Genomic DNA, 24536 nt, shown 5'->3' on the forward strand with positions numbered 1-24536 from the left:
TGCTGGCTAGACAAAAAAAGTAAAGTGTCAAGCACTTAGTGAGAAAGTCTGAAAATAATCAAAACTAGAAGCTAAACACATTCTTACATGAAATGGCTCAAAAAGTGGGGTGCTAGCTGCAATGTCACATTTCCATAAAAAAAAAAAAAAAACCCATCCCCACACCCATAGCCGGTACCTCTTCTTGAAGTCTAAACTCTGAGGGCTCTGCAGCAATGGCCATGAAGTAAAGCAGACGCATGAACTCCTCCCGACTGTGGGAATCCAGAAGCTTCAAACACAACTGTGTGGCCTCCAATGCTTGTTCCGTTTTTCCATTAACTAAAAAGTACAAAATGGGGTTAAATGATAAACTTCGGAAGATCAGAAAAGCAGGCTTAAAAGACAAAGGGCTCTTTCCCCCCATACTTGTTCCTGACAGGTAAACTGAAGGAAAAAATACGGAGATTATAGATCACTCTGAAAATGCTAGCGGATGGCTGCCTCTGGCACCGATACTATGAAACACTGATATGAACAAACATTTAAGTTGTAAAGTCAGAACTACTGGTAAGTATTCGTGTCTCAAGCCACTGACCCAAGGACTGATGCCATTGGATTACTATGCCAGCCAGAAAATTAGTATATTGAGGGGGGGGGGGGGGTGGTCATTAATTGAAGCCTCTATTCTGAAAGATACTCAATATGTAGAATTGTTCCATGTCTGACTTGACAGCACAGAGCCACTGGATCAGGACAGCCAGGGAACTAGCATTTTTAAGCAATGGTAGCCTCCACACAATACACATTTCTTTAAGTATAGGTAATTACACAGGTTGAACTGGATGGACTGTTGTCTTTATTCAACCTCACCTACTATGCAACTATGTAATGCAGCAAAGCTATTTTTGACTGAAGGCATGAATGTCAGTTAGCTGGTGGCGGTTTCTGAATTTTCACTTTGCTGTGCATGGAAACTATCAACTGAGCATTCATACAAATTCCAAAAATGACAGAAAAGAGCACGCCGAGATAAACATGTTACATCATGTAGACCATCATTCAGGACTTTCAATGCTCATTGTTCAGATCTACCATACAAGGCAGATGCTCGCAAACCAAGAACACGACAACCCTCAGCAGTTCTTTACAAGCAGAAACCGGGACGGAGCATTTCCGTTTCAGTATGTGGTCACCCTAAAGAGTTGCTTAGGAAATCTACATGAGCAGACTGTTACCTTTTACAACAGCAAGGGCTACCTAAACTAGTAGGCTTTTTAAAACGTCATGGCCGACTGCATGCTTTCCCTGTGCCTCCCCCCCATCCCAACAGTTCTCTGTGCAAGAGAGAACATCGCTACAAAGCTAAAAAAGCAATTAATAGGAGTCCAAAGTACAGTGACGCAAGACCCACATATCCTACAAGGGCCTACCATATTGGATGCAGTGATAAAGAACAATGGCGCACTGTTTCCACACAACAGAGCCCCATTTTGCCAAGAAGCCTGCTGAGTAATACTCCATGAGACATGGATAATTCATAAGACCGGACATCTAAGGTCTATGGATTTATTAGAGGAAAACGGGACACAAGGAGCTGCCATTACTAAAAATGTTTCAAAAAAAAAAAGTGTAAAGTAAATAAATGGGCCTGTCTTCCCATCTCTGGCTTCACTACCTAAGGGTTTGACATAAAAATTGATCATGCAGACAGCAAAACCATAACAGTTCAGCCTGGTCATTTAGAAAAAATGATTAACAGCAGCTCCCATGTTTGTCCTCACAGGTTATTTACTTTTAAGCTTGGCAGCCATGATTATAAGAAAACTGTACGTTGATCCAGGGAGATCCAATTGCCTTTGGGGATCTGGATGGAATTTCTTCCCTGCTGCAACACATTGGACCAGGTTTTATAAAGGTTTTTTGTCTTTTTCTGGATCAGCTCCAGGTTAGGATTTATAAGAATGCAAAGTGTTTTATTTCTGTCTTAGTTGAACAGTATAGATTTTTTGCCATTCAACAAGTCGTATCTGCTAAATGTTGCCATAATGAGTAAAATAAAAGTGGAAATGTACTGAAACTTAGCTGAAGTGACAACATCCTACAATTAGAATCACTAAAGCCATGCAAGCACTAGGAGTACATAAACTGTTTGCTCAACACCTCTACAGAATTATAGCACTTTATCTGAGTTACCTTGGCCTTATCTCACGTTCTCGTGTAACTTATTTAAACAGCGTGTCATTTGCCATTAAATAGTTTGGTAACCATGTTCTGGATAGTGTACATAAACTCTCTGAAACATCTCTGGAGGTGTAGGCTTATATGTTAAAAGGAATTGCTCTTTTTTTAGCAGGCCTGATAATGTGCAAGTACCAAGTCCTAAATGTGACTAGTCAGGAGCTTGGTTGAGTGTCTAGTACCCTCTGAAGCCCCATACACACGTACCGATCGTCGGCGAACGATCGGCCGTCTTTTGTCCAGGGCTGTCGGTATCTGTTGAAAAGTGCAAAAGACTGCACAAGAATTTTGTCCGCCGACTACAACCGACTGCAGAAGTGATGTCATGTAATTGTTAACTTTTCCTGTGTTTTTCCTTTTCTGAGCATGCCCAGTCTTGCAAATCTGCGGTCTGTCGGCCGAAATCTGTACTGACTGGCGAACAATCGGCCGCTTTGGTGTCGGCATACAAAAATTTTAATGCTTGCATGACAGATTCTTTTCGGCCGAATGTGCGCTGTCGGCGGCATCATGCTAACAAGCCTACAATCGGCAGATCGGTCGTCGGCCGAAGCTTTTCGGCCGACGATCGGTACGTGTGTACGGGGCTTTACTGTGCTTGAGGTGCATCCCACCAGTAAAGCCCAGTCAGCCAGGGGTAAGGTATTGATCGTGAATGAGAAAACCTGACTTGCAATTTGTGTTCCAGTTCATCCCAATGGTTTTTAGTAAGATGGAGTTCAAGGCTGTGTAGGCCACTCTAGTTCTTCACCACAAAGTCTTTATGGACGTGGCTTTGTAGCCTTCAATGGAAACACTCAACATGGTCTTGGAATAGATTTGCCAAGCTGAGTGTGATGGTCAAGTGTCCAGACTTGTTCATATAGTTTATGAATGTTCAGAAAGTTTTCAGCTTCTAATAATCGTTGACCACCATTTTTCATAGCCTCTTCAGCCCTGGGGTGTCAGGCATAGCCTGCTAGCATAAAGACCTAGGCAGAGAATCATCTGAAGTCAGTGGTTACCTTTAAAGTACACATGCATACTTGTGCTTTGGGCCACACGTGTGTCTGCACGTGGCCCTCTTCAGCCCCAGCTGTTCACCAGTTGAGAAGGCTAAAAAATATATACAAACCCTGCAACTGAATACTTCAGGAAAATGTTTAAAAGACCCTTTCTCTGGGATAAATGTTGTAAAATGTTTAAAAAAAAAAAAAACCCTTTCTCTGGGATAAATGTTGTAAGTTGCAATTTTTACAAAAATTTTAATTACTAAAGTGCCACTAAGCTTGTCCAGAAAATAGTGTAACCTGAAGAGGTGCAACCCCATTAAGATTTTCTTCAACTGTGTTCATCCCAAGGGGGAATTTGAGACATGCCAGCTTTGGACCAACATATTTGCTAGAGAAAGGCATCTCTGCTGAAACGCGTTAAGAGGATTACACTACAGTCATCCCTGCTTTATATCCTTGATATGCTCAATACCTTGGGATGTTTTATAAGTGTACTTGCTATGTTTTTTCATTAAATGATTTTTAGCAATATCACACTATGTCTGTCCCTCTTTGGTTTGTATTCCTACCAACGTTGGAGCTGGAATTTGGTCTATCCATGCCTGCTGCTGGTCCATACGGATACCTCTGAGGTCTTTACATCCACCATATATTCCAACAGCTTGTATGACCCACATGCTATATGGTATTTGGGTCCTACTTTTCTGGTGAGCGCATACAATTACTCCTTTTCGGTGTAGGGATTTGCTGCACACTGATCAAGTCATTTATGTTGGATTTTTTTTTTATCACTCCATTCACTTGGGACTTTATTCCAGTTGGACTTTTCATTGAATCACATTTGGTTTATATGATTGGACACTTCTTCATTTCACATGTGTTATATGTTCAAGCATATTTTATTGATTTTAGCGCTGCACAATTTTGTGTTTTTTCCATATTTGCTACAGCGAATGCATGGCAGTTAAGTCTTCAAAAGGACTTGAGCCAAATGGGACAACCAGCCCTCTTACAGCACATAACAGATCTTGACAACTGGGCTCACACACCGATCACCTCACAAGGTATCTTAAAGGTGCAAACTCAATTTTCCAAGAAGGATTGTGTAATGTAAACACAGTTAATGTCTTGGTTTATAAAAAAACTTACCTAAAAGCTCAGCAATGCCCGAATGAATGTCAAAGAAAGGGTTGGTAACAAGAGGAACCCTGTTCTGGTTGTAGTACTTGCTGATTGTCTCAAACAGCAGCAGTTTCCAAGACCTGTCCTTGTCTGGGCATTCAGGGAGGTTCCGGCTCACATCCACAACAATCTGGTCTGGGAGGTATTCCAAACAGTCCACTGCAGCTGAAACCCATTCATCTGCCCTGCCACAGAAAAAAATATATAAAAGCTTCATAAGACCACAGCTGACTGGCATTCTCATGCAAACCTGTTTTTTTCCCTATGCAGCAGACAGCAATAAGCTTGCGTTAAAGCTGTGCGTTCCCAGTAGCACACATTTTGTTGCCTGCTGTAGCTGTTCAGGCATCAGCTACAATCACTCTGGTCAGAGCTTACACAGAAATGAGACCTTCCTCGCCCAATGCAAAAACTTGATACTGTATATTTTTACTTCAAAAAATAAAAAATGTCAGCTCAATATTTCTCCCTTTACCCATTCCAGAAACTGAACAAGGTTTACATTAGCATTTGAGCATGACATCACTTTAAGACAGTGTTCCAAGACTAGATGAGACCATGTTGTAGATCTGGTTCTGCTACTGTTCTGTCCAGCTTCATTGAAAAACTGCCTTAAGCAATAACTTAATAGTGCAGCACTACAGGGACACCTACATAAACCACCATACAAAACACTAAAGATTACCAGTTTAGACATTTTAGCATATATACTAAAACTGGAGTGCAAAACCTGGTTTAGTTCTGCATGGTAACCAATCAGCTTTCAGGTTTTATTAGCAAAGCTTAAAGTGGTTGTAAACCTGAAAAAAAAAAAAAAAAAAAAACACCTGCAAGACAAAGGTATAATGAGCTAGTATGCATCGCATACTAGCTCATTATGTATTACTTGCTTTACGAAGCCCCAACACCGCTGTGGGAGCTGACATGATCCCTCGGCGTCTCTTCCAGGTTCGGCAGCTCCGGCGCTGTGATTGGCCAGAGCCACGATGACATCACTCCCGTGCGGGAGTCATTTTCCGGCAAGCTCCCAGCATGGAAAGCTGAAGGTCTGCCGGACCTTCAGAGCGCATGCGCCGCTTGCGTGAGCGGCTGCATGCAGTGCAAATATCTCCTAAACCGTGCCGGTTTAGGAGATATTAATTGTACCTACAGGTAAGCCTCATTATAGGCTTACCTGTAGTTAAGTGTCAAAAAGCGGTATACTACCGCTTTAATTGAACAAGCTGAGAAACTTAAATTGGCTACCATGCATGGCTGCATCAGATTCTGAGTGCACCAGTTTTAGTAAACCAACCCCTTTGGGACAGATCTTATAACTTGACCAATCTGTTGGCACCAAACCAGAGTGGCATTTTCTATATCTAAAAGGAAATTTACCTTTACCATCTGTTAAAATGCAAGGAACAATCCTGCCCAGCAATAGTTGCATTTTGCTTAAACCTTTTATATTGCTTTGATCCCTATAGTAGAAAAGAATGGTCTTGTCACTTACTGAGAGTCACTGAATGCCTTGAGGATTTCACGGTCCAAATAGTGTGAGGTGAGGAGCAGCTCCTCGTTCTTTGTTGGCTGTGATTTAGGCACGGCAGGAGAACGCTCCAATAAAGAGTCCAGAACTGGGAGATCCACTAGCTGCAGTAGTCGACGAATGGTTTGTTCTTGCCAAACTTCACTGAGAACTTCATAAAAAAAAAAAAAAGAAAAATCATAAAAATAAAAATCACTGCATGTTGGCTGTGGAGCAAATTTAAGGTACGTTAAGGATTTCTATAGCGCCAGCAATTTACGCAGCGCTTTACAATATTAGAGGGAGACAGTACATGTACAATACAATAAAATACAAGAGGATTTAGAGGGCCCTGCTCAGAAGAGCTTACAATCTAATTAAACCCAAGATCAACATATTGAAGTTTACCATTTCTTGGATATGATGGATGCTTTAGTGTTCTTTTTTCAGGCCACGTATATTTTGGCAAGTACAGGATAATCAAATAAAGAAAAATATGCACTATTTTTCTATTAAGTACAGGATAATACCTATAGTGTGTCAAACCGTGGTCCTTGGAAATTTCAGGGCACTAAACTGATCTCAAAACAAGGTTTTCCCAGACATCTTCTGCTGATTACAGCAACCCTATGTAAGGAAGAGGTTTTATTTGTAGCCCAAATAAGAGCAGCCTATGGTGACCATGTTGCTCTTCCACAAGTACAGTAAAGTGGGTGAACATGGCCACCCTAGGACAGAAGGGTTGTTACTGGTATGATCACTGGGTAAAAAAGCCAGTAATGCAGTCATCATATCCCAGAACTGATAAGTTGGAATATAAAGTTTATTTTTGGGCCTGTAGTATATACAGTCAAACATTTAAGCCTTTATTTGGTCTCTAGTTCTTTTTAGAATGTTCCACGTTTAAATGACCCACCATGGAATCACATGCACCGCAAGACACTCTCCAAGATCTGTCGGAAAAGTCTTGGTGGACTTGGACAGTACATGTAGTGCTGCAGAACAAATAGTCTCATCTTCCATTTAAAAGCCAGTGTGCAGACTACAATCACCACCATTGTAATACAAGGGGCCTTTTAGAGATTTCCTTCCACAATCTTAAAGCCAAAAATTGACAGACAGTCAAGTGAAATTACACATAAACCCTTCCTTTCATAGACTTACTGAGCTCGTCATTATACTTTATAATGAACGTGACAACAACTGAACAATGCCATAAACTGTGCCCTGGTCAATAGAAGTGTTTGTTACCAGTCTGGCAGCAGATTTGCCCTAGAGGCAAATATTTCAGGTTTCTTAAATTCTTTATTAAGTGGGTACAGAATTTCAACTTAATCAGTGGTTTATTAATTACAAGTAATCAGAGCATGGACCTTCAGTATTGATCGGCATCAGGTTTTTAGCAATTACTCATGAATGATTGTAAACAATGAAAAGTAAATGGAGGTCCTTGGTGGAAAGGACGGTTTTAGGATTATATTCTATAGCAGAATTGTATAAAGAAAATGTAAAAAAAAAAAAAAAAAAGTGAAGTGGTTTTAAACCTCAGATATGAAATCTAAAAGCATATTCCTCTATAGCAGGGATCTCCAAACTATGGCCCTCCATCTGTTGCGGAACTACACATCCCATGAGGCATTGCAAAACTGAAATTTACAGACACGACTAGGCATGATGGGAATTGTAGTTTAACAACTGGCGGGCCATAGTTTGGAGACCCCTGCTCTATAGTGTGTACTTGTCTCAATTAGGAGTAGAGATGGGCTCAGAAGTGTTCAGAATCCTAGTCCAACCCACCTGCCTGATCCTGCCAGAAAGCCGACACTGCAAACTTAATCGCAGACAGTGAGACATTTCCCGGCGCATTGCTGCACAGACCGGAGAATGTCAGACTGCCTGTGATTAGCAGTGCGCATTGTCGGCTTCCTGACAGGATGCCAAACACACCTGAGCCCATCTATAAAAGCACTAAGTGTCATTTCTGTCCGCTGCTTCGTTCCTCTGCTATCTGCATGAGTCACTTATGACAAGTTTTCCTGACACCAAGGGAAAAAAGGGGACAGGGTAGAGCACTCCGTCTGACAGCCTCAGCTGTGTGAAAGGGGGTTGTGTCCCTTACCGCCAATCAGCTATCAGAGCTCTCCCCACTAACCCCTGCAGAATGCCGTTTCAGCTCTCCTTTTCTGAAAGCAGATACAACATATGTAGGATTGGTTTAACCTCTGTATCACCCAAGGCCTGTAACTTCACTGGCTATATGTAAGGGTTTAGAGAAAAAAAAAAAAAAAAAAAAAAAAAAAAAAAAACTTTAATTACTTTCCTACATGCACAGAGTTTTTTTTTAACCTGCATAAAATGTGCACCTGTAGTTTGTGTCATTTGTTGGCCTGTGTGCCATAATTAGAGTAAATCTCCACATTCCAGTATCAGAAGTGTAAGTTTAGAAGAGGCATGGCACAAGTCATTCATGACCTCTGTGTGAAGTCTAAGAACCGACACTTCTTTTGCAGAAACTACATATCCCACAATCCCTGTGTAGCACTACTTCCCTTGGGAGCTGCTGGTTACGGATTCCCCTGGGTTACCCATAGCAACAACTTGACAATAAAGCATGTTCAAAGTACTCGGCTCAGTCAGAAAACTAGGGTTTTGTTTTTTGTAGTTTTATTTGAGAACTTGGATAGGAGGAGAAGGGATGAGTGGGATACTCCAATTTGAAAGAACTATACACAATTTGCTGGGACGTCTAGATATAGCTGAGTGCCGCAAGGCTGCTGCTTCACCTTGTCACTAGCTGTGAAGAAGAATTTAATGAATTTTTATTGCTCTGTGAATCGCTCTTCAGGGCCCAACTAGGCATCCCCTTTGTCCCTATTCTTCAGGGTTCCACACAGCACCCCCTTTACTGTAACTGTGTGAGCTAGCTCCTTGATCCCCTGACTTCATTGGAGTGGTCCCCCTTGCTGGGCCGACCCTTTGGCAAGTCCCTTAGTACTCATGAACACTCTCTCCCCTCTCCCCCGAGATACTATGCCAGCAACTCCACACCTGGTTCACTAGGCCGACTGCCTAAGACCACCTTCCTCACACACAGCAGGAGGAGAGAGCCATCTGCATCCTCCTGGGACTTCCCACCAAAGACCCCCTGTCACATGTCCACTAAGCTTTTATAAGCAATCCCAGGATGCATTGCAAGAATGCCCTTTGCACTGGGACTCCCATAAAAGCTAATGTGTCACTGGCTTGGTTTCCTCTACTGTCCAACAAGCTGCCTCATTGGATGCAGTGGGGATACTCCCTCAGACCCAGTGAATCACACCTGGAAACATGTAACAGGCCTAATAGATCAGGCTCCCCTGATGAGCAATGCATTTATCTAGCACCTACCTACCTAGGAGGGTGCTACACATGGGTCTCAATCTAGTACTGGTGCAGGTGGGAGCCAAAATTATATTCAACACAGACAAACTGGCAGAGATGTGTTTAACGTGTTAGCACACCCACATTTGTGATGCAACACATGGACTGGACTGACGCGGAACAAAAAGCCACCTGCCCCCTTTAGCAAACAGGGACAAGCTAGGTGAAGGAATACATGGACATAGGGGAATCAGTCACGACAAAAACTGCAGCCACAACAAGGGATCCCATCATTACAAGATAATGCAAACCTCACATGGATCAGAACTACACTAAAGCCTAGTAAAAAAAAGTTGACAGTGTATATTGCCTTTAACAACGGTTCTACAGTACCTCTCAAGTCACTTTGTCCACAACTCAAATTTGTGCTAGAGTTGGGCTTAAAGCGTGTCCAAAGCATTATTTCAGCATCCCATGCGTTCTTACCTTTGGGAGGTAGGTCTATGGGCAGATTCATCTGTGTTGGGTCAGCAGGTGTCAGACTGAGGTTATCCCAGAGATCTTCCAGGCTCTGCGACTGCAGAGGAGCGGACTGGAACCGAGCCTGTTCATGCCTGCCAGTGACAGATTACAGGTTAGTCAACAATACAGCAAGGTCACACGGCATTTCTACACATACACAGGAAGGGAGCGAGTTGCTGGAAATGAACAGTATGTTACAGTATTTATGACAGCTGCTATATTCCAGGCGCTGAGCCCTTCAGCAGGCTGGGCAATCAAGTCCTACAAGAGCTTTTGTGTTACGGTGGAGCTACAAGTCTAGGTGAGAGTCTAAAATCAAATCACATCTCTGGCCACAAAATCAGAAAAAAAAAAAAAAAAAAAAAAAAAACTTACTCATGCTTCAAGTGTTAAAGGGGAACTAAAGTCCCAGATTTAAAGCGTGAGCAGGCAGCTCTTTGCAATAAACCTACCTGCCTGTCTTCAGAATGTGCAATGAGCTGTGCAATCAGATCAGTTGGCATGCTGGCATTTATTGGGGCTAATGGAATTTCTATACAGGGGTAACATTCTGCATCTGCCAATGAGGACAGCCGCACCCTGGCACAAGACACTGGCGTGCGATGGACCGTTAAAGTATGAGGACTTTGCTTCCACTTTAAAGCAAGCGGTTCAGCATGACAGCCAGGAAACTAGCATTTTTTTGGAGAGGTCAGCAGGAGCAGTCCTTATTTTTCTACCATAGTAAATGCAGTTCAGATGCTTTTCTGCATGTGAGTTTTTGATGCATGTCAGTGCATTTTCCCCCTCTTTTCTTAAACTTAAAAGACGTGTTCCAGTGCGTTTTTACCGCATTTCAAAAGTGCAAAAAAAATAAAAAAGTGAAGCACGTTCTACTTTTTTCTGAACTGACCTCACTGGTGTGAACCATGTTATTGAAACCATATAACCTACTACTATCCATGCGTTTTTAATGCAGAAAAAACAAAAAACATGCATGCGGTGTGAACTTAGCCCTTAAGTTTAAGGGAGAAAAAAAGAAAAAGAAAAAGAAAAAAGGAGGGAATGCACTTGACTACAAAAAATGCATCCAGAAAACAGTCCTTATGCGTTCTGCATATATGTTTGATGCATTCCCTCCCCCCTTTAACCTTAAGGAAGTGTGTTCAAATGCATTCCAGTGCATTTTACTGTGTCGAGTGCAGAAAAAAAAAAAAAAAATGTTCTACTTTTTTCCTGGAACTGGCCTCACTGGTGTGAACTAGGCCATTGAAAACTATAGAACCTACTATCCATGCATTTTTGATGCAAAAAAAAAAAAAAATGCACTGTGGTGTGAACAGACCCTCAAAGTGGAAATAAGCCCACCACTTTAAGCCCACCACTTTAACCTTGCATTGAATGAGAACAAACAGTTTGGGTGCTTAGGTTTGCTCTTCAAATGGTCAAGTCATCAAATGGCTGGTGTCATAGCCAATCATGTGCAGCACCATGGCAACTGCAGATCAAAAAAGAGGCCAAGATGGCAGCAACTGAAAAATAAAACTACGGACGTCTTCGGTTTTAGCTCATCTAATCTATTACAAGGGAGGCAGGTGACAATGCTATGGGGATCACTTCCATTATTCCCGTTCACAGAAAAACGCAATACAGTTTCCTATGCAAAAATTATCCCTCCTCAACGAGTAAAGTATTTGACACTTGTTTTACAAAGGAGGAATGACCTTTGCATTGCTTTCATGCATTAACTAGTCTACCTGAGATTTTATTTGGTTTCATATAAAAAAAAAAAAATATCTATCACAAATACAGGACTTCACTTGAATCTTAATTTTTAATAGGATATCCCAGCAAATATAAAAAAAGCAGACTTGTCTTCTGTGATCCCACACCAGTCCAAGTTGGAGAACGCCCAGCATCATTTAACCCACTGCCTGGCATTACTGACATGTCTGCACAGGTGAGCATCACCACAGCACCCTTCATCCTCCCTTTAAAGGACAAAGTTCGCTTTTTGTAAATAATGCACAAGATTTAGCAGGCAAGTGCATTTTTACCATGAAGCCAGCAAAGCACTGCAATGTCAGGCTCTGCATAAAACGGACAGCTGTCTGCATGTAACTCCATAGGAGCAGACAGTTAGAAAAGTCATAGATCGACTTTTTCTTTCCACCATGGGTGGAAGAAAATAAAATTGCTAGATTCATCATCCATCAACTCAAGTTAGTGCTTATGGGGGAATGCCACCTCAATGCTATTGTATTTGGACAGCAGTGAGATTTCCCGGTCGGCAGAATACAATTACTGCTAGAGTTATAACTGCAGGCAGTAATTGCATGGTAAAAATTTGACAGGCTGGTTGTACCAAAGTTGATTCAGGTACAATCAGCCTGTGCATAGATAAATCAAATGTCAACCTGTCTCTGCTGAATTGGCTGAGATCTGATCCATCCATCGCGGGCTGCAGGAAGAGTCAGTGAACTACAAGGGTGTGGATAACCCCGATAGGTTAATTGAGAACTACAAGACCCCTGCCGTGGTAGACCGGATTAGTAGTTCATTCATTCACAGATCATGGTGAATAAAATGATGCAGTTTTTAAAAATCTGACAGCAGGTGCAGGGAAAGGATCCCCTGCTCTGCCACAGTGGGGAGCAGGGATGCTGCATTACTAACATGTCACACCCTAAATATGGGAGTTGAACTTATCCCTTTAGGCTGGGTTCACACTAGTGCCAATTGGATGCGGGTTTCCCCGCATCCAATTTGCATAACAGGAGAGTGTGCCCGACTCAATGGAGCCGGTTCACACATCTCCATGGCAGTTGGAGTGGATTACACAGGGGTCCCATGTGTCTTTGGCTCCGTTTCAAGTCTGAATTTAGGCCAAAATTTGGGCCAGATTTGTCCCTCAAAACGGAGAACAGGGACGCACTGGACCCCTCCTGTGAGCCACATCCGTATTAAGTGTGAACCCAGCCTTGATGGGTGGTCTAGCATATTTAAATCTTATGCAAAGCAGAAAACTTTGGATATAGAGTGGGGAAGCTTCCAATCCAGTGGTGGTCAACTTTGAAGCAGGGGACCTCAATTGTGGCCAATTAAATCACCAAAAGGCCACTCAAAATGATCAGTAAATGTAATGCTACATAAAGCAGTCAGACTACAGTCATTAAATAGGAGATGGCAAGAGATGGCATGCATGAGACAGAAGATACCCAGATACATTTTCCATGTACTGGACATCTAGATCAGAAAAAGCCATCTGCAGGGTTCAAAAGGGCTACAAGCCATCTGCAGGGTTCAAAAGGGCTACAAGCCATCTGCAGGGTTCAAAAGGGCTACAAGCCATCTGCAGGGTTCAAAAGGGCTACAAGCCATCTGCAGGGTTCAAAAGGGCTACAAGCCATCTGCAGGGTTCAAAAGGGCTACAAGCCATCTGCAGGGTTCAAAAGGGCTACAAGCCATCTGCAGGGTTCAAAAGGGCTACAAGCCATCTGCAGGGTTCAAAAGGGCTACAAGCCATCTGCAGGGTTCAAAAGGGCTACAAGCCATCTGCAGGGTTCAAAAGGGCTACAAGCCATCTGCAGGGTTCAAAAGGGCTACAAGCCATCTGCAGGGTTCAAAAGGGCTACAAGCCATCTGCAGGGTTCAAAAGGGCTACAAGCCATCTGCAGGGTTCAAAAGGGCTACAAGCCATCTGCAGGGTTCAAAAGGGCTACAAGCCATCTGCAGGGTTCAAAAGGGCTACAAGCCATCTGCAGGGTTCAAAAGGGCTACAAGCCATCTGCAGGGTTCAAAAGGGCTACAAGCCATCTGCAGGGTTCAAAAGGGCTACAAGCCATCTGCAGGGTTCAAAAGGGCTACAAGCCATCTGCAGGGTTCAAAAGGGCTACAAGCCATCTGCAGGGTTCAAAAGGGCTACAAGCCATCTGCAGGGTTCAAAAGGGCTACAAGCCATCTGCAGGGTTCAAAAGGGCTACAAGCCATCTGCAGGGTTCAAAAGGGCTACAAGCCATCTGCAGGGTTCAAAAGGGCTACAAGCCATCTGCAGGGTTCAAAAGGGCTACAAGCCATCTGCAGGGTTCAAAAGGGCTACAAGCCATCTGCAGGGTTCAAAAGGGCTACAAGCCATCTGCAGGGTTCAAAAGGGCTACAAGCCATCTGCAGGGTTCAAAAGGGCTACAAGCCATCTGCAGGGTTCAAAAGGGCTACAAGCCATCTGCAGGGTTCAAAAGGGCTACAAGCCATCTGCAGGGTTCAAAAGGGCTACAAGCCATCTGCAGGGTTCAAAAGGGCTACAAAAGTGAAAAGTGTTATATGTGGCTCTAGGCCCGTAGGTTGAGTACCAAGGGTTTACCAACTGTCAAGATGTTGCGGTTCAGGTTTATCATGAGAAAAAGGAAACTTCTTGATTTGGCCTAGTAACCACTGCCACCAGAACTAAGTGAGGGAAAATCCAAAATTTGGGAGTCATCAGACCAGGAATAATGGGAATAACATTCTGGTGATAAGAAATTTTCTGGTTGCGTCCTCTGGACAGAAAGTGAAGGCACCTCGGCTCTCACCTATTTTTAATTGGGGGCTTGTAGTCCGCTTCCCATAATTTGCTTGGCATCAAGAGCTTCACAATACAGGACACCTCTGTTTTGATCTCCACTGCTTGAGTGCATACCATCTGATATCACATCAGAATAAAAAGGAACAAAGTGTTTTGTTTACACTACACAAAAACCGAACAGCTAGTTACTAAGAAATTTAGCTATTGACAAATTGTCCAGCTCATAGAAGCCATAACATACCTAGAATTCTCCAGTTTATACAACATGAATACTAACAAACCTCAGGCTACAAGCCTACTAGAAGAAGAACTGCCTCAACTGGCTAGATCAATACAAGACAGGACAGACCAAAATAGTGGTCTTGCTGTTAAAGTTACAGCTCAGGATAAGGAATGTGGCTTGGTTTATAGATGTCAAACACATCCACATTTAAAGATCAGTTCATGTAATCAGTAAGGTCTTACAAAGAGCAGACAAAGAAAGAATGCCATTATTTTTATTAGCCTGAAAAGTCATCTTTGCCCCTCTGATTTAGTGTTACTTTGTTACCAGTAAAGCCTTGTACACACGCAACGATTGTTGGTCGACCGATCGGCGTCTTTTGTCCAGTGTTGTTGTGTTGGTTGAAATGTGCTCTAGACTGCACACGAATTTTATCGCCCAACAAAAACCAACTTCAGAAGTGATGTCATGTGCTGGTTTACTTTCCGTGTGTTTTTTCTTCTCTGAGCATGCCCAGTCTTGCTCATCTGATTTTTGTCTGCCGAAATCTGTACTGACTGACGGAAAATCGGCCGTTCTGTTGACAGCCAACAAAAATTTTATAGCATGCACACCGGATTTTGTTCGGCCGAAAAGTCGCAGTCGGTTGTCGGAAGCATCATACCAACAAGCCGAAAATCGGCCGATCGGACGTTGACCGAAAATTCACGGCCAACAATCGTTGCATGTGTACGAGGCTTAAGCAATTTCTCCCAATTCATGGCTAAACCTCCTCGCCTGCCTTACTCTGGTCCAACAAGTAACCTAGATGGCCACAAAAACATTCTTACTAAATTAAAATTAGAGGCAGCACTAGGAAAAACAAAGTTAAATCCAAAGGGTACAGAAGGAACTTCTGGCTCAGTACAAAGAATAGCTGGACTCTATGCCTGCAGGAAAATTAGAATTGTAATGATGACATTTGCGGTAGCAATCACCACTCTTGTAAAGTAAAATATATAATAAAGCTTCACTACCGGAATAGGCATTATGTGCCTGGCCGCCGGCCAATTTACATACAATGAAAAAAGTTTGGTTCGAAGTCTTGAGACCGTAAAAAAGTTGCATCGTTTTCATAAAACAATTGCGGAAATTCCTGAGATTCCTGGAGAAAAACGTAACTGTTTCAGGAGCTCATTAAGGCAGGCATTTAAAAGTATGTATAGCCAAAACATTTTGTTGAAGATTTGGATAGCGTGGGAATGAATTTGTAACCACTTGCTGTATTTGAGTGCATCTGTATTCACTTTGTGTGTACTGGCCGGGTCACCCTCTATTTGTCCTGGGGACCATCACCACCAAGACAGGACAATGTGAAATGCAGAATTTGAGCTGTCACTAGAACGGGTGAGGAAAAAAATCTTCCCAATGAAGACCTCTTCAGGTGACAACTGACAAATCTCCCCAACTTGTACATCAGGGGTAGGCAACCTTGGCACCTGAGGTTAAAATTCCAAATCCCATCAAGAGTCTGCAAATCATTCATGGTGTCTTCCAGTTCAAGGGACTTCCAATTCTAGAACAGCTGGAGTGCCAAGGTTGCCTACCTGTGTTGAAAGTGTTTTTCTGCATTTTTTATGCGTTTTTAGCTGTAGCCGAGTTGCATTAAAAAAAAAAAAAAAAAAAAAAGGAAAACTCATTATCGAATGTCTCATTTTCTCAAATATACTATTGAAAGAGTTGTTCTATCTGTCCTTGCAAGCCAACATCCTTTGCCGCACTGGTATCCATTACATTGTTCCAAGCTGCGTTATAAAAAGAGGGAGCTTTACTGTAGTCCTGTCAGCGTGTTAGGGCTCTTTCACACGGGCGATCAGTTTTTTGGCTCCGCTCTGGTCTTTTTTTTCACGGAGCGGGTGACACTTGTGTCTTCCGCTCCGTGAGTCCGCATATCATCCCATCCGTTTGCGGATGATATACGGACATAATGCAAGTATATGGGCATTGCAGATGTCAGTGGATGACACCGCCGACATACGATTTTGCTTCCTTTCCGTTTTTTTAACAGAGGAAAAATAGGGTTCTGTTCCGTTCCAAAAAACGGAACAGAACTGAAAGGAAGAAAAGCGGATGTCAGCGGATGGTCATCCGCAATGCCATTGACTTACATTATGTCCGTAAGTCATCCGCAAAAAAATAGGATGATTTGCGGACATACGGAGCGCCCGTGTGAAAGGGCCCTACCTCTATAGACAGAAAGTGAGTGATGTTTGAGGGCTGTCACTCTAGGTTAGAGAAGTCTTACGGGCAGGACCACCAGGTGGAAGAAAAAAAATGCAGCCAACACATCCGAGTATTTTGCAAAATTGGTTTTTGATTTCTCTATAAAAAAGTAATAAATCATCCACTGCCAACAGGATAGGCCTCAGGGTCTTCTATAGATACTCCATGTAGTTAGACTAACCCAAGGTCTTTCCCATGCTTTATACATTCAAGCATGTAAGCCACAGACAACCTCAAATGTCTGTTACAGTTCTCCCAATAAAAAAATTTGGCCACTTTGTTCAGGTTACATGTGACCAATATTCAGCTCCCAGGATTTGGTCGATTTGCTTACTACAAGATATAGAATGCAAATTTTATCTCCTAATTTCAGTCACAGAATGGAATACAGTGGAAGAGCTGAATGCTGAAATCAGAACACATTCAAGTAAGGCAGCAATGGCTTTGGCAGGGTAAACAACTAAACTACAGAGATCCACAATATAGAGCCCAGGATGGTAACCAGGTACTAAAAGCATAAATGGTCTTTAGACACTTTACTTTGGCTAGAATATGGAATGCTTAGAACCTATCCTCTGTTGCTGCTCATGGCCCCAGTCGATTCACCCTCTATTTCCCCTCTGTCACAGTTAGAGAAAGCGATTGGAAAATGACGAGTGACAATTTTGGAACAGGAGGATAGGGTTATCTTCCTACAGATACACCTGGTACAGCAACAACTATAAAAAAGGTTCTTTAGCAGGGAACATTTTACACTGATAATTAGGCTACCAAAATTAGCAAGGGATGTAAACTGCCTCCAGTATTGCTCCGGTTTCTTCTTGTTGGAGGCTGCCATATTGCTGAAGCCCAAAGCCACGAGCAGCAGTAAATATTTAGGCTGTCAGCACATAGCCATTGTGCACATAGCACATAGTCCTCTACATTTTAGGCACAGCCATGAAAAAGAGTTAACTGAGCATGGGTAAGGGAATGTATTCCTAGATTGTGAACCATATAGAAAAGCAGCCAGCCTAAAGTGATCTAGCATTAACAAAAAAAAAAAAAAAACTACTGCCCAGTGCCCACCCAAAAAACAGATTTCACTTATGGTCACCAGAAAGCTGCTCATATCATTTGGGGCCTCTGCAAAACAGATGGGACAAGTTGAGGAAATTTTACTGCCTGCCAAATCAAATTGTTCTGTAAATGCAGCGAAAGGCAGATTTGGTCTTCTGCGAGCCACAAAATTTATCCAGGTTCCTCCCTATTCTTCCCACTAGTCACTGAGGCAGCCCCATGAGCATTTTCAGAAGTAGAACTCAATGGCAGCCTATGCATATTTCTTAGAGATCTCAAGGTATGGAGGTTGCTATTGGATCACACATCGTAAAAGTTGTTACCTGTCATATGACCCTTCTGATCCTCAGGCTTGTTCTGGGTTAATGACCCAGTTTTTTTTTTAATTCAAAACAGGCAGCTGGCATTATGTCCTCACAGGCAGTCTCCATACTTCTTAGAATAGGCCTCTAATGGGGAAATCTTAATGGACAAAATGATGGGAGCTGCCAGAGGAGGAGGGTTTATAGACTTGGGAAGAAATAACCACCAAAAGCACGTTCAGGAGAACAGAAGAACATGGAACACATTTAAATGCTAGCAGTTGAATGTTAATGCACTCCAAGGGTCGGAATAAGTGAATATTCTAGATCACCGGTGTCAAACACAAGGCCCGCGGGCCAAATGCGGCACCCCAGGCCATTTCACTTCTCCTGCAGCTATGGCACCCCCCTCGTCTCTGCCCCACCTTGTCTCTGTAGTTGGCAGCAGAGAGGACAGAACTCCTTTGCCAGATCCTGCATTCCTCTGTGGAGCTGCAGAAAGGCTCATCTTTGCCCATCCCATCTTTGCCCATCCCCCCCTTCTTAGCAGTCCGCAGCAGAGAGAAGGGCAGATCCTGCACCTCTCCGTGCAGCCACAACACTACCTTGCCTTTGCCTCCACTGGTCTCAGCATTCAGCAGACTCTGGAAGCTGACTCCAGTTCTCCTTCAGCCCCTGCACTTCTTCCCAGATCCACCTGCATCTTCTTCCTGGCAGCAGCACAAGGTAAGGGGGTGCATTGTGATGTAAACAAGGGTGGCTTGAATTCTAATGGTGGGGGGTTCTTGACATCTCATGTAGGGGTGTAAGGGTGTGGGGGGCTCTGGACATCAATCCTACAGATATAACTGGCCCTTTGAGGGCAACCATAATGCGGTTATGGCCCACAATGAAATTGTGTTTGACACCCCTGTTCTAGATCATGGAAGCCAATGCTCAAATGCTTGATGCACCTAAATGCATGTGTAATGATGCAGCTTTTTGCCATTTTAAGCAGCTTTTCTCCTTCCAGCATTCAGATGGGGCTAAACAGATTTCCCGAGTGCACGAGGCCTAAAGGGTTCCACAGCCCCATACCACCTTACTCTCACGTACCTCTGTGGTGTACATCGGCCATTGCCCTTTTCAATCTGCCCAGTAGTGCGATGTGGTACATTGAGGAATCTGTAGAGGCTGCAGCTGCTGTCTTCAAACACCGAGCGTTTCTTTTCTTTCCCAAACACACACGTGCTCAATACGGATTCAAACACCTTACAGTCCATAAGAGCCTGGCACACCCGCACAACCTTGGAACGTGGGATATCGGCATCGCCAAAGTATTTGTGCTGCACCAGATGAGCAAATACAACATCCACAGCGTCTGAGCCAATGAAACAGTCCGGGTGGGACTTCAAGTGGTGCCGCCGCTTCTTCACCTCCACCTGAGTGTGCAGAGCGTGGATGATGCTGCTCCAGATGTAGGTGGCTCGGAAAGGTTTGTTATTCAGGTTCGGACCTGGCAAGATGAAGAAAAGAAGGTCAGTTAAGTTGTTGTATTGGTCAGATAATAAAGTGCCCACATCTTGGACTATTGTATTTGGCTATACATGAGAAAATGGTCAGTTTATGCAACCCTTAAAAATTGATAAGTAACCAATTTTTTATTTAAAAAAAAAAAAAAAAAAAATATGGTACATGTTGCTTCTTATGCTGCTACACTCTGCTTCACTAGGAAATACTTTCTGAATGCGCCAGTTCCCCTTGGTATGCCAACATTGCCAGCTTCCATCTCTCCTAACTTGGGAGACTCCGGATGCCATGTCAACGCACCTGTAAGTCCCATAGTCAAGACTGTTGCTGGAATCCCCCCCCCCCCCACGCAGCTGTTGCAAGCTACATCTCGCTGTAGATGGCAAGTGTCGAGAGATGCCAATCATTGTTTTCCCACCCACACCAGGGGACATCACCATTGCTCCTTGGAAATTAAACCATGGCAGACACTTCCAACCACCATAAGGATCCTACCTCCTCCCCTACTTCCCCAGTTTTCAAATCTCAGGAATCTGGCTAATCTAGGTATTTAACCAAAGACTTCATATACTTTATTAACTTTCAGTGTAATCAATGTTAAATTGAGCAAACATTAATAGAGGCAGAAGCTATAAAATATGGAACAGCAAACTTTTTTTGTAGCTTTAAAAAGTGTTCAGTTTGCAGTCCAAGCAAGCTGCCAAAACAAAAAAACTACTTGACAAATATATATTAAAGTCATAAAAACTCAATGTACTCCTTGGATGATAGATTAACCCAGTATTGTTTTAGACGGTTGTAAAAAAACGCGAATAAAGCCAACTACTCGGGAACCCAAAAAATTCAAACCACCACCGGGGGGAAGGGGGGGGGCCCGAAATGATGTACAATGTATATGTAAAGCGCTGCGTAAATTGACAGCGCTATACAAGTACCTGAATTAATAATTAAAACTGGAGCATGCAAAATCTTGTGCAGCTGTGCTTAGAAACCAGTCAGCTTCCAGGTTTTTTCCCCCCCATTCACATCAGCGCGATTTGACAGGTCGAATTGCAGCTTATTACTGGCAATCCGAGCATCGCCAACTTAACACCAATTTCAAAAGGTAGTTCCTGCACTACTTTTGGCGACTTCGGGAGCAATTTCAATAGATATCCGTGCATGAACTCACCTAGATGTCTTTGAAGTTTCCCCCAAAGTCGGACTCAAGTGCAGCTTTGAAATTGCGCGTTCAGATGAACTCACACGATTTCAAAGACGCGTTTCAGTGTGAACGAAGGCTTATTTTCAAAGCTTCATTGAACAAGCTTAAGTTAGAAGCCGATTGGCTACCATGGACAGCTGCACCAGATGCCAAGTGCTCCAGTTTTAGTAAATCTCCCCAATGTTACATAGTTACATAGTTAGTGAGGTTGAAAAAAAAGACAACAGTCCATCCAGTTCAACCTATGATGTGTGTGTGTGTGTGTGTGTGTGTGTGTGTGTGTGTGTTTGCTTTTAACCGTACATTGTATACCCCTGTAAGTTGTGGTCTCTAAGGTGATCATCTAACAGTTTTTTGAAACTATCAATGCTCCCTGCTGATACGACTGCTTGTGGAAGAGAATTCCACATCCTTACCGCTCTTACAGTGAAGAACCCCTTAAGCATTTTAAGGTTAAACCGCCTTTCCTCTAGTTTTAGTGAGTGGCCACGTGTCTTATTGTATCTCCTCTCTCTGAATAGTTTGTTCCTTATGCTCGGGTCGCCAGTATAGTATTTGTACATTGATATCATATCCCCCCTCAATCGTCTCTTCTCCAGAGAGAATAGGTTCAGTGCTTGTAGCCTTTCCTCATAGCTGATGTCCTGATGTTGCACACCGAGCCATAGAATGGGGCAAACACATCCCCTCCCTTTTAACTTCCTGAGGAATACAGGCAGTAGCAAGCTAGCAGGGGTGGCAGCAGAGAATGCCGAGCCCCCTTACAGCCATGAAAGGTTTCACCAACTAAACCTACAGAATGGGTTTTAGCCTGCAGTCTAGAAGTTTTCCTCATTATACGCCTTGCTATGAACTACCAGCTTAACCATTGTACTCCTGAAAACCACAAATATATTTTACCAGTTGACATTTTTACTGGCAGAAATACTAAAGTTCCCTGTTCTTTGGAGAACAGCAGTCAATTCACGCACAGCAGTAAATCTCAAAAGCGATTACACCGGCATTATGGTTGTGGCACAACTTGTGGTATTTAGGAGACTAATTGAACTACTACGGACTCAAGAGAATATAAAACCTTACTAAATCCAGGGGACCACCATGAAAAATGTCTGCAAAGGACAGACAAGCTGCAGACTAATTTAGGCATACATTTAAGAAAGGGGGTACATTGCTGGATACCTATCCAGTGGAGTAATGGACCTGCAAGTTGTAAACGAAAAATACCCATCTGTCAAAGCAGCAGAAAACTCACACTTTTCTACATCTTTCACGCATTCAATGAGGCATGTGCAGAGATGAGCACATCCATTGATACTTCCTCCAGTCCTGTAGCTTAAAGTGGTTGTAAAGTTTACCTTAATGCATTATCTGCATGAAGGTTAAAAAACATTTATGTGCAGCCCCCTCTGCCTACCTAAACACTCACCCAAGCCTGGTCTCGATTCAGCAACAGTGCTCTCTATCTCTTACTGAACTCAGAGCAGCAGGAGCCATTGGTTCCTGCTGCTGTCAAAAGTAGGAGTTGGGAGCGGTGCCGAGTTGCACTCGAGAATCAAACCTGCACAAGTGCCGCCACAGCAAAGTAGGAGGAGTCAGCAGGGGACCCCAGGAGAGAAGTATCAGGGCTGCTTTGTGCAAAACCATTACACAAAACAGGCAAATATAACTGTTTCAAAGAACTTTTAAACACTTAAAGGTATGTACCTCTGTACAAACCTGGAGAAGTGTCTGTAGGAGGCAGAGCATTGCACCAATGATCTCCTGACTGTGGTTTGCAGTGTCAAAAGCAAAAAGCATATTTTTGCAAATTAAATTTTTTGCAAAAAGGGGGGAATTCCTCGATCACCTGCCTTACTTAGGATCACTACACATTACAATTAACTTTAGCTTTACTAAAACAGATACTTGGACCTACCTATCCCAATTCAGGAGGCCCTTGGCAGCCGATAGAATATTGTAAAATCGGATTGTAACTTGTGGTAAGCTTAAGTGATTTGAACCAGGACAATTGCCAAGTTATTTTCCAGCTTATAGAACCCAAAATGCAGAGGAGAAAAAAAAAAAAAAAAAGCCCTACCATAGAACAGACCTGGGCAAACTGCAGCCCCCAGGCCACATCTCCACATCTGGCCCACAATGCCTCCACTGTCAGCATACCTCTCTGCTCCTGTGAGCTTCCTCAGTGGAGGAAGCCAACAGGCTCAGATAGGCACGCTGAGATTTCTGTGCCGAGAGCTGCAAGAACTGGAAGGAGAGAGCCTGAGGAGCTGATCAGAACAATGGGGAGGCTGGGTTCCTCAGGATGTCTCCAGGGCAATACGGAAGAGCAGTGCCTTGGAGACATCATGAGGCTCTACCGCCACTCTACTACCTGGCCAAAATATTCCTGTGTTAGCGCCTACAAGCTGAAAACCCCAGGAGCCGTGCACCTGTCCTTCACTCCAGGTCAGGATCAGCAGAAATCCCCACTGTACCAATCTAAGGCTCTCCCCTTCCAGTCACAGTGCTGCAAGTTATCCCCTGAGCCTTTGTCACACATTGGCGCTCAGAACATCAGATCAGGTCATTAACCCCAATGCTATTACTAGCCTGTCCTACACCAACTCTGACCAACAGAGGACATTTCTTCACTACGGTTGCTAAGAATTGTAAAATGTGTGCACACTATTTCATGAGTAGCTGTACCAATTATTCCTATTACTGGGTGTTTGAATGCTTTAGAATTACATACTTGCAGACCTCAGTCCAGTGTTGCTGGTTTAAAATCATTTCTAGCCGTGCAGAACGAAAAAATTAGTTCTGTTTATTTCGAAATGTATATTCTATGAAAACGAGTCGGAGTTAGGTTCGAAATACGTCCCAAATCGTGTTTTGCAATTTTGGATTTGTTTAAAGTAGTTACATCCGAATTTACAAAGAAAAGAGTCTGAATTTCAATTCGGAATTAAACCGCACACGTCTAAATATTTTATATAAACTGTGGCTCAGCCTCTTAGAAGTCCCAGTTTCTCATGTGGCTCTTTGGGAAAACTGGCAACTCCTGCTACAGAAGGTTCAAGGAGATCAAATACTACCAGATCTGCCAAGGTCACATGAACATGAGACATCTGATCACGCAAGACTAGATTAAAATAGGTTATTAAAGGAGAAAGTGTGAATCATGACAAATTTCACATTCATTCTGTAGTTCCCTGGACACACAAAGAAGCATAAACCGAATGCAAGGTATTGAGTGTGTAGCCAAAATGTCGCCATGCCTTTAAAGTAAAGCTATAGGCAAAACTCTTCATTTTGGATAGCACAAGGAAGGGTTATAACCCCTGTCAGTTTTCCGCCATCTGTGTTCCATTGTAGAGATTTCCCTTCACTTCTGGTCCCATAGCCAAAACAGGGAGGAAATCCTTGCAAATTCCTTGGGGAGGAAATCCTTGCAAATTCCTAGGGGGTCCCCATCTAGGTCCACAAAACTAGTGTCTTCATTGGAAGATTCCCCTCTAATACTTTTCTGGGGACAACCCAAAACTTTGAATTTTCTTTTACTTTCAATGGTAAAAGGTAAAAACAGAACACATCAAGAAGGTAAATCTCCCTGATGGAGGCACAGACCGCAATAAAAACTGACAGTGACCCGTGGTATAACTGCCGTTCAGGCAT

At 43.1% G+C, this 24536-nt stretch overlaps 1 protein-coding gene across 1 annotated transcript in view; it reads right to left on the reverse strand.

Annotated features, from left to right (window-relative positions):
- The window catches only part of DEPDC7 (DEP domain containing 7), a 41795-nt gene that overhangs the window by 5350 nt on the left and 11909 nt on the right, over nt 1–24536 (reverse strand). Inside the window, exons 2-6 of the mRNA XM_082270594.1 lie at nt 19265–19664; nt 9748–9875; nt 5887–6073; nt 4362–4579; nt 179–321 (exon numbers count right to left, since the gene is read on the reverse strand). Of these exons, the coding sequence (XP_082126720.1) occupies nt 179–321; nt 4362–4579; nt 5887–6073; nt 9748–9875; nt 19265–19664 (1076 nt within the window). The remainder of the gene's footprint in view (nt 1–178; nt 322–4361; nt 4580–5886; nt 6074–9747; nt 9876–19264; nt 19665–24536) is intronic.

The sequence above is a fragment of the Pelophylax lessonae genome (assembly GCF_965119305.1).
Source record: "Pelophylax lessonae genome assembly, chromosome: 10".
Classification (NCBI taxonomy): domain Eukaryota; kingdom Metazoa; phylum Chordata; class Amphibia; order Anura; family Ranidae; genus Pelophylax; species Pelophylax lessonae.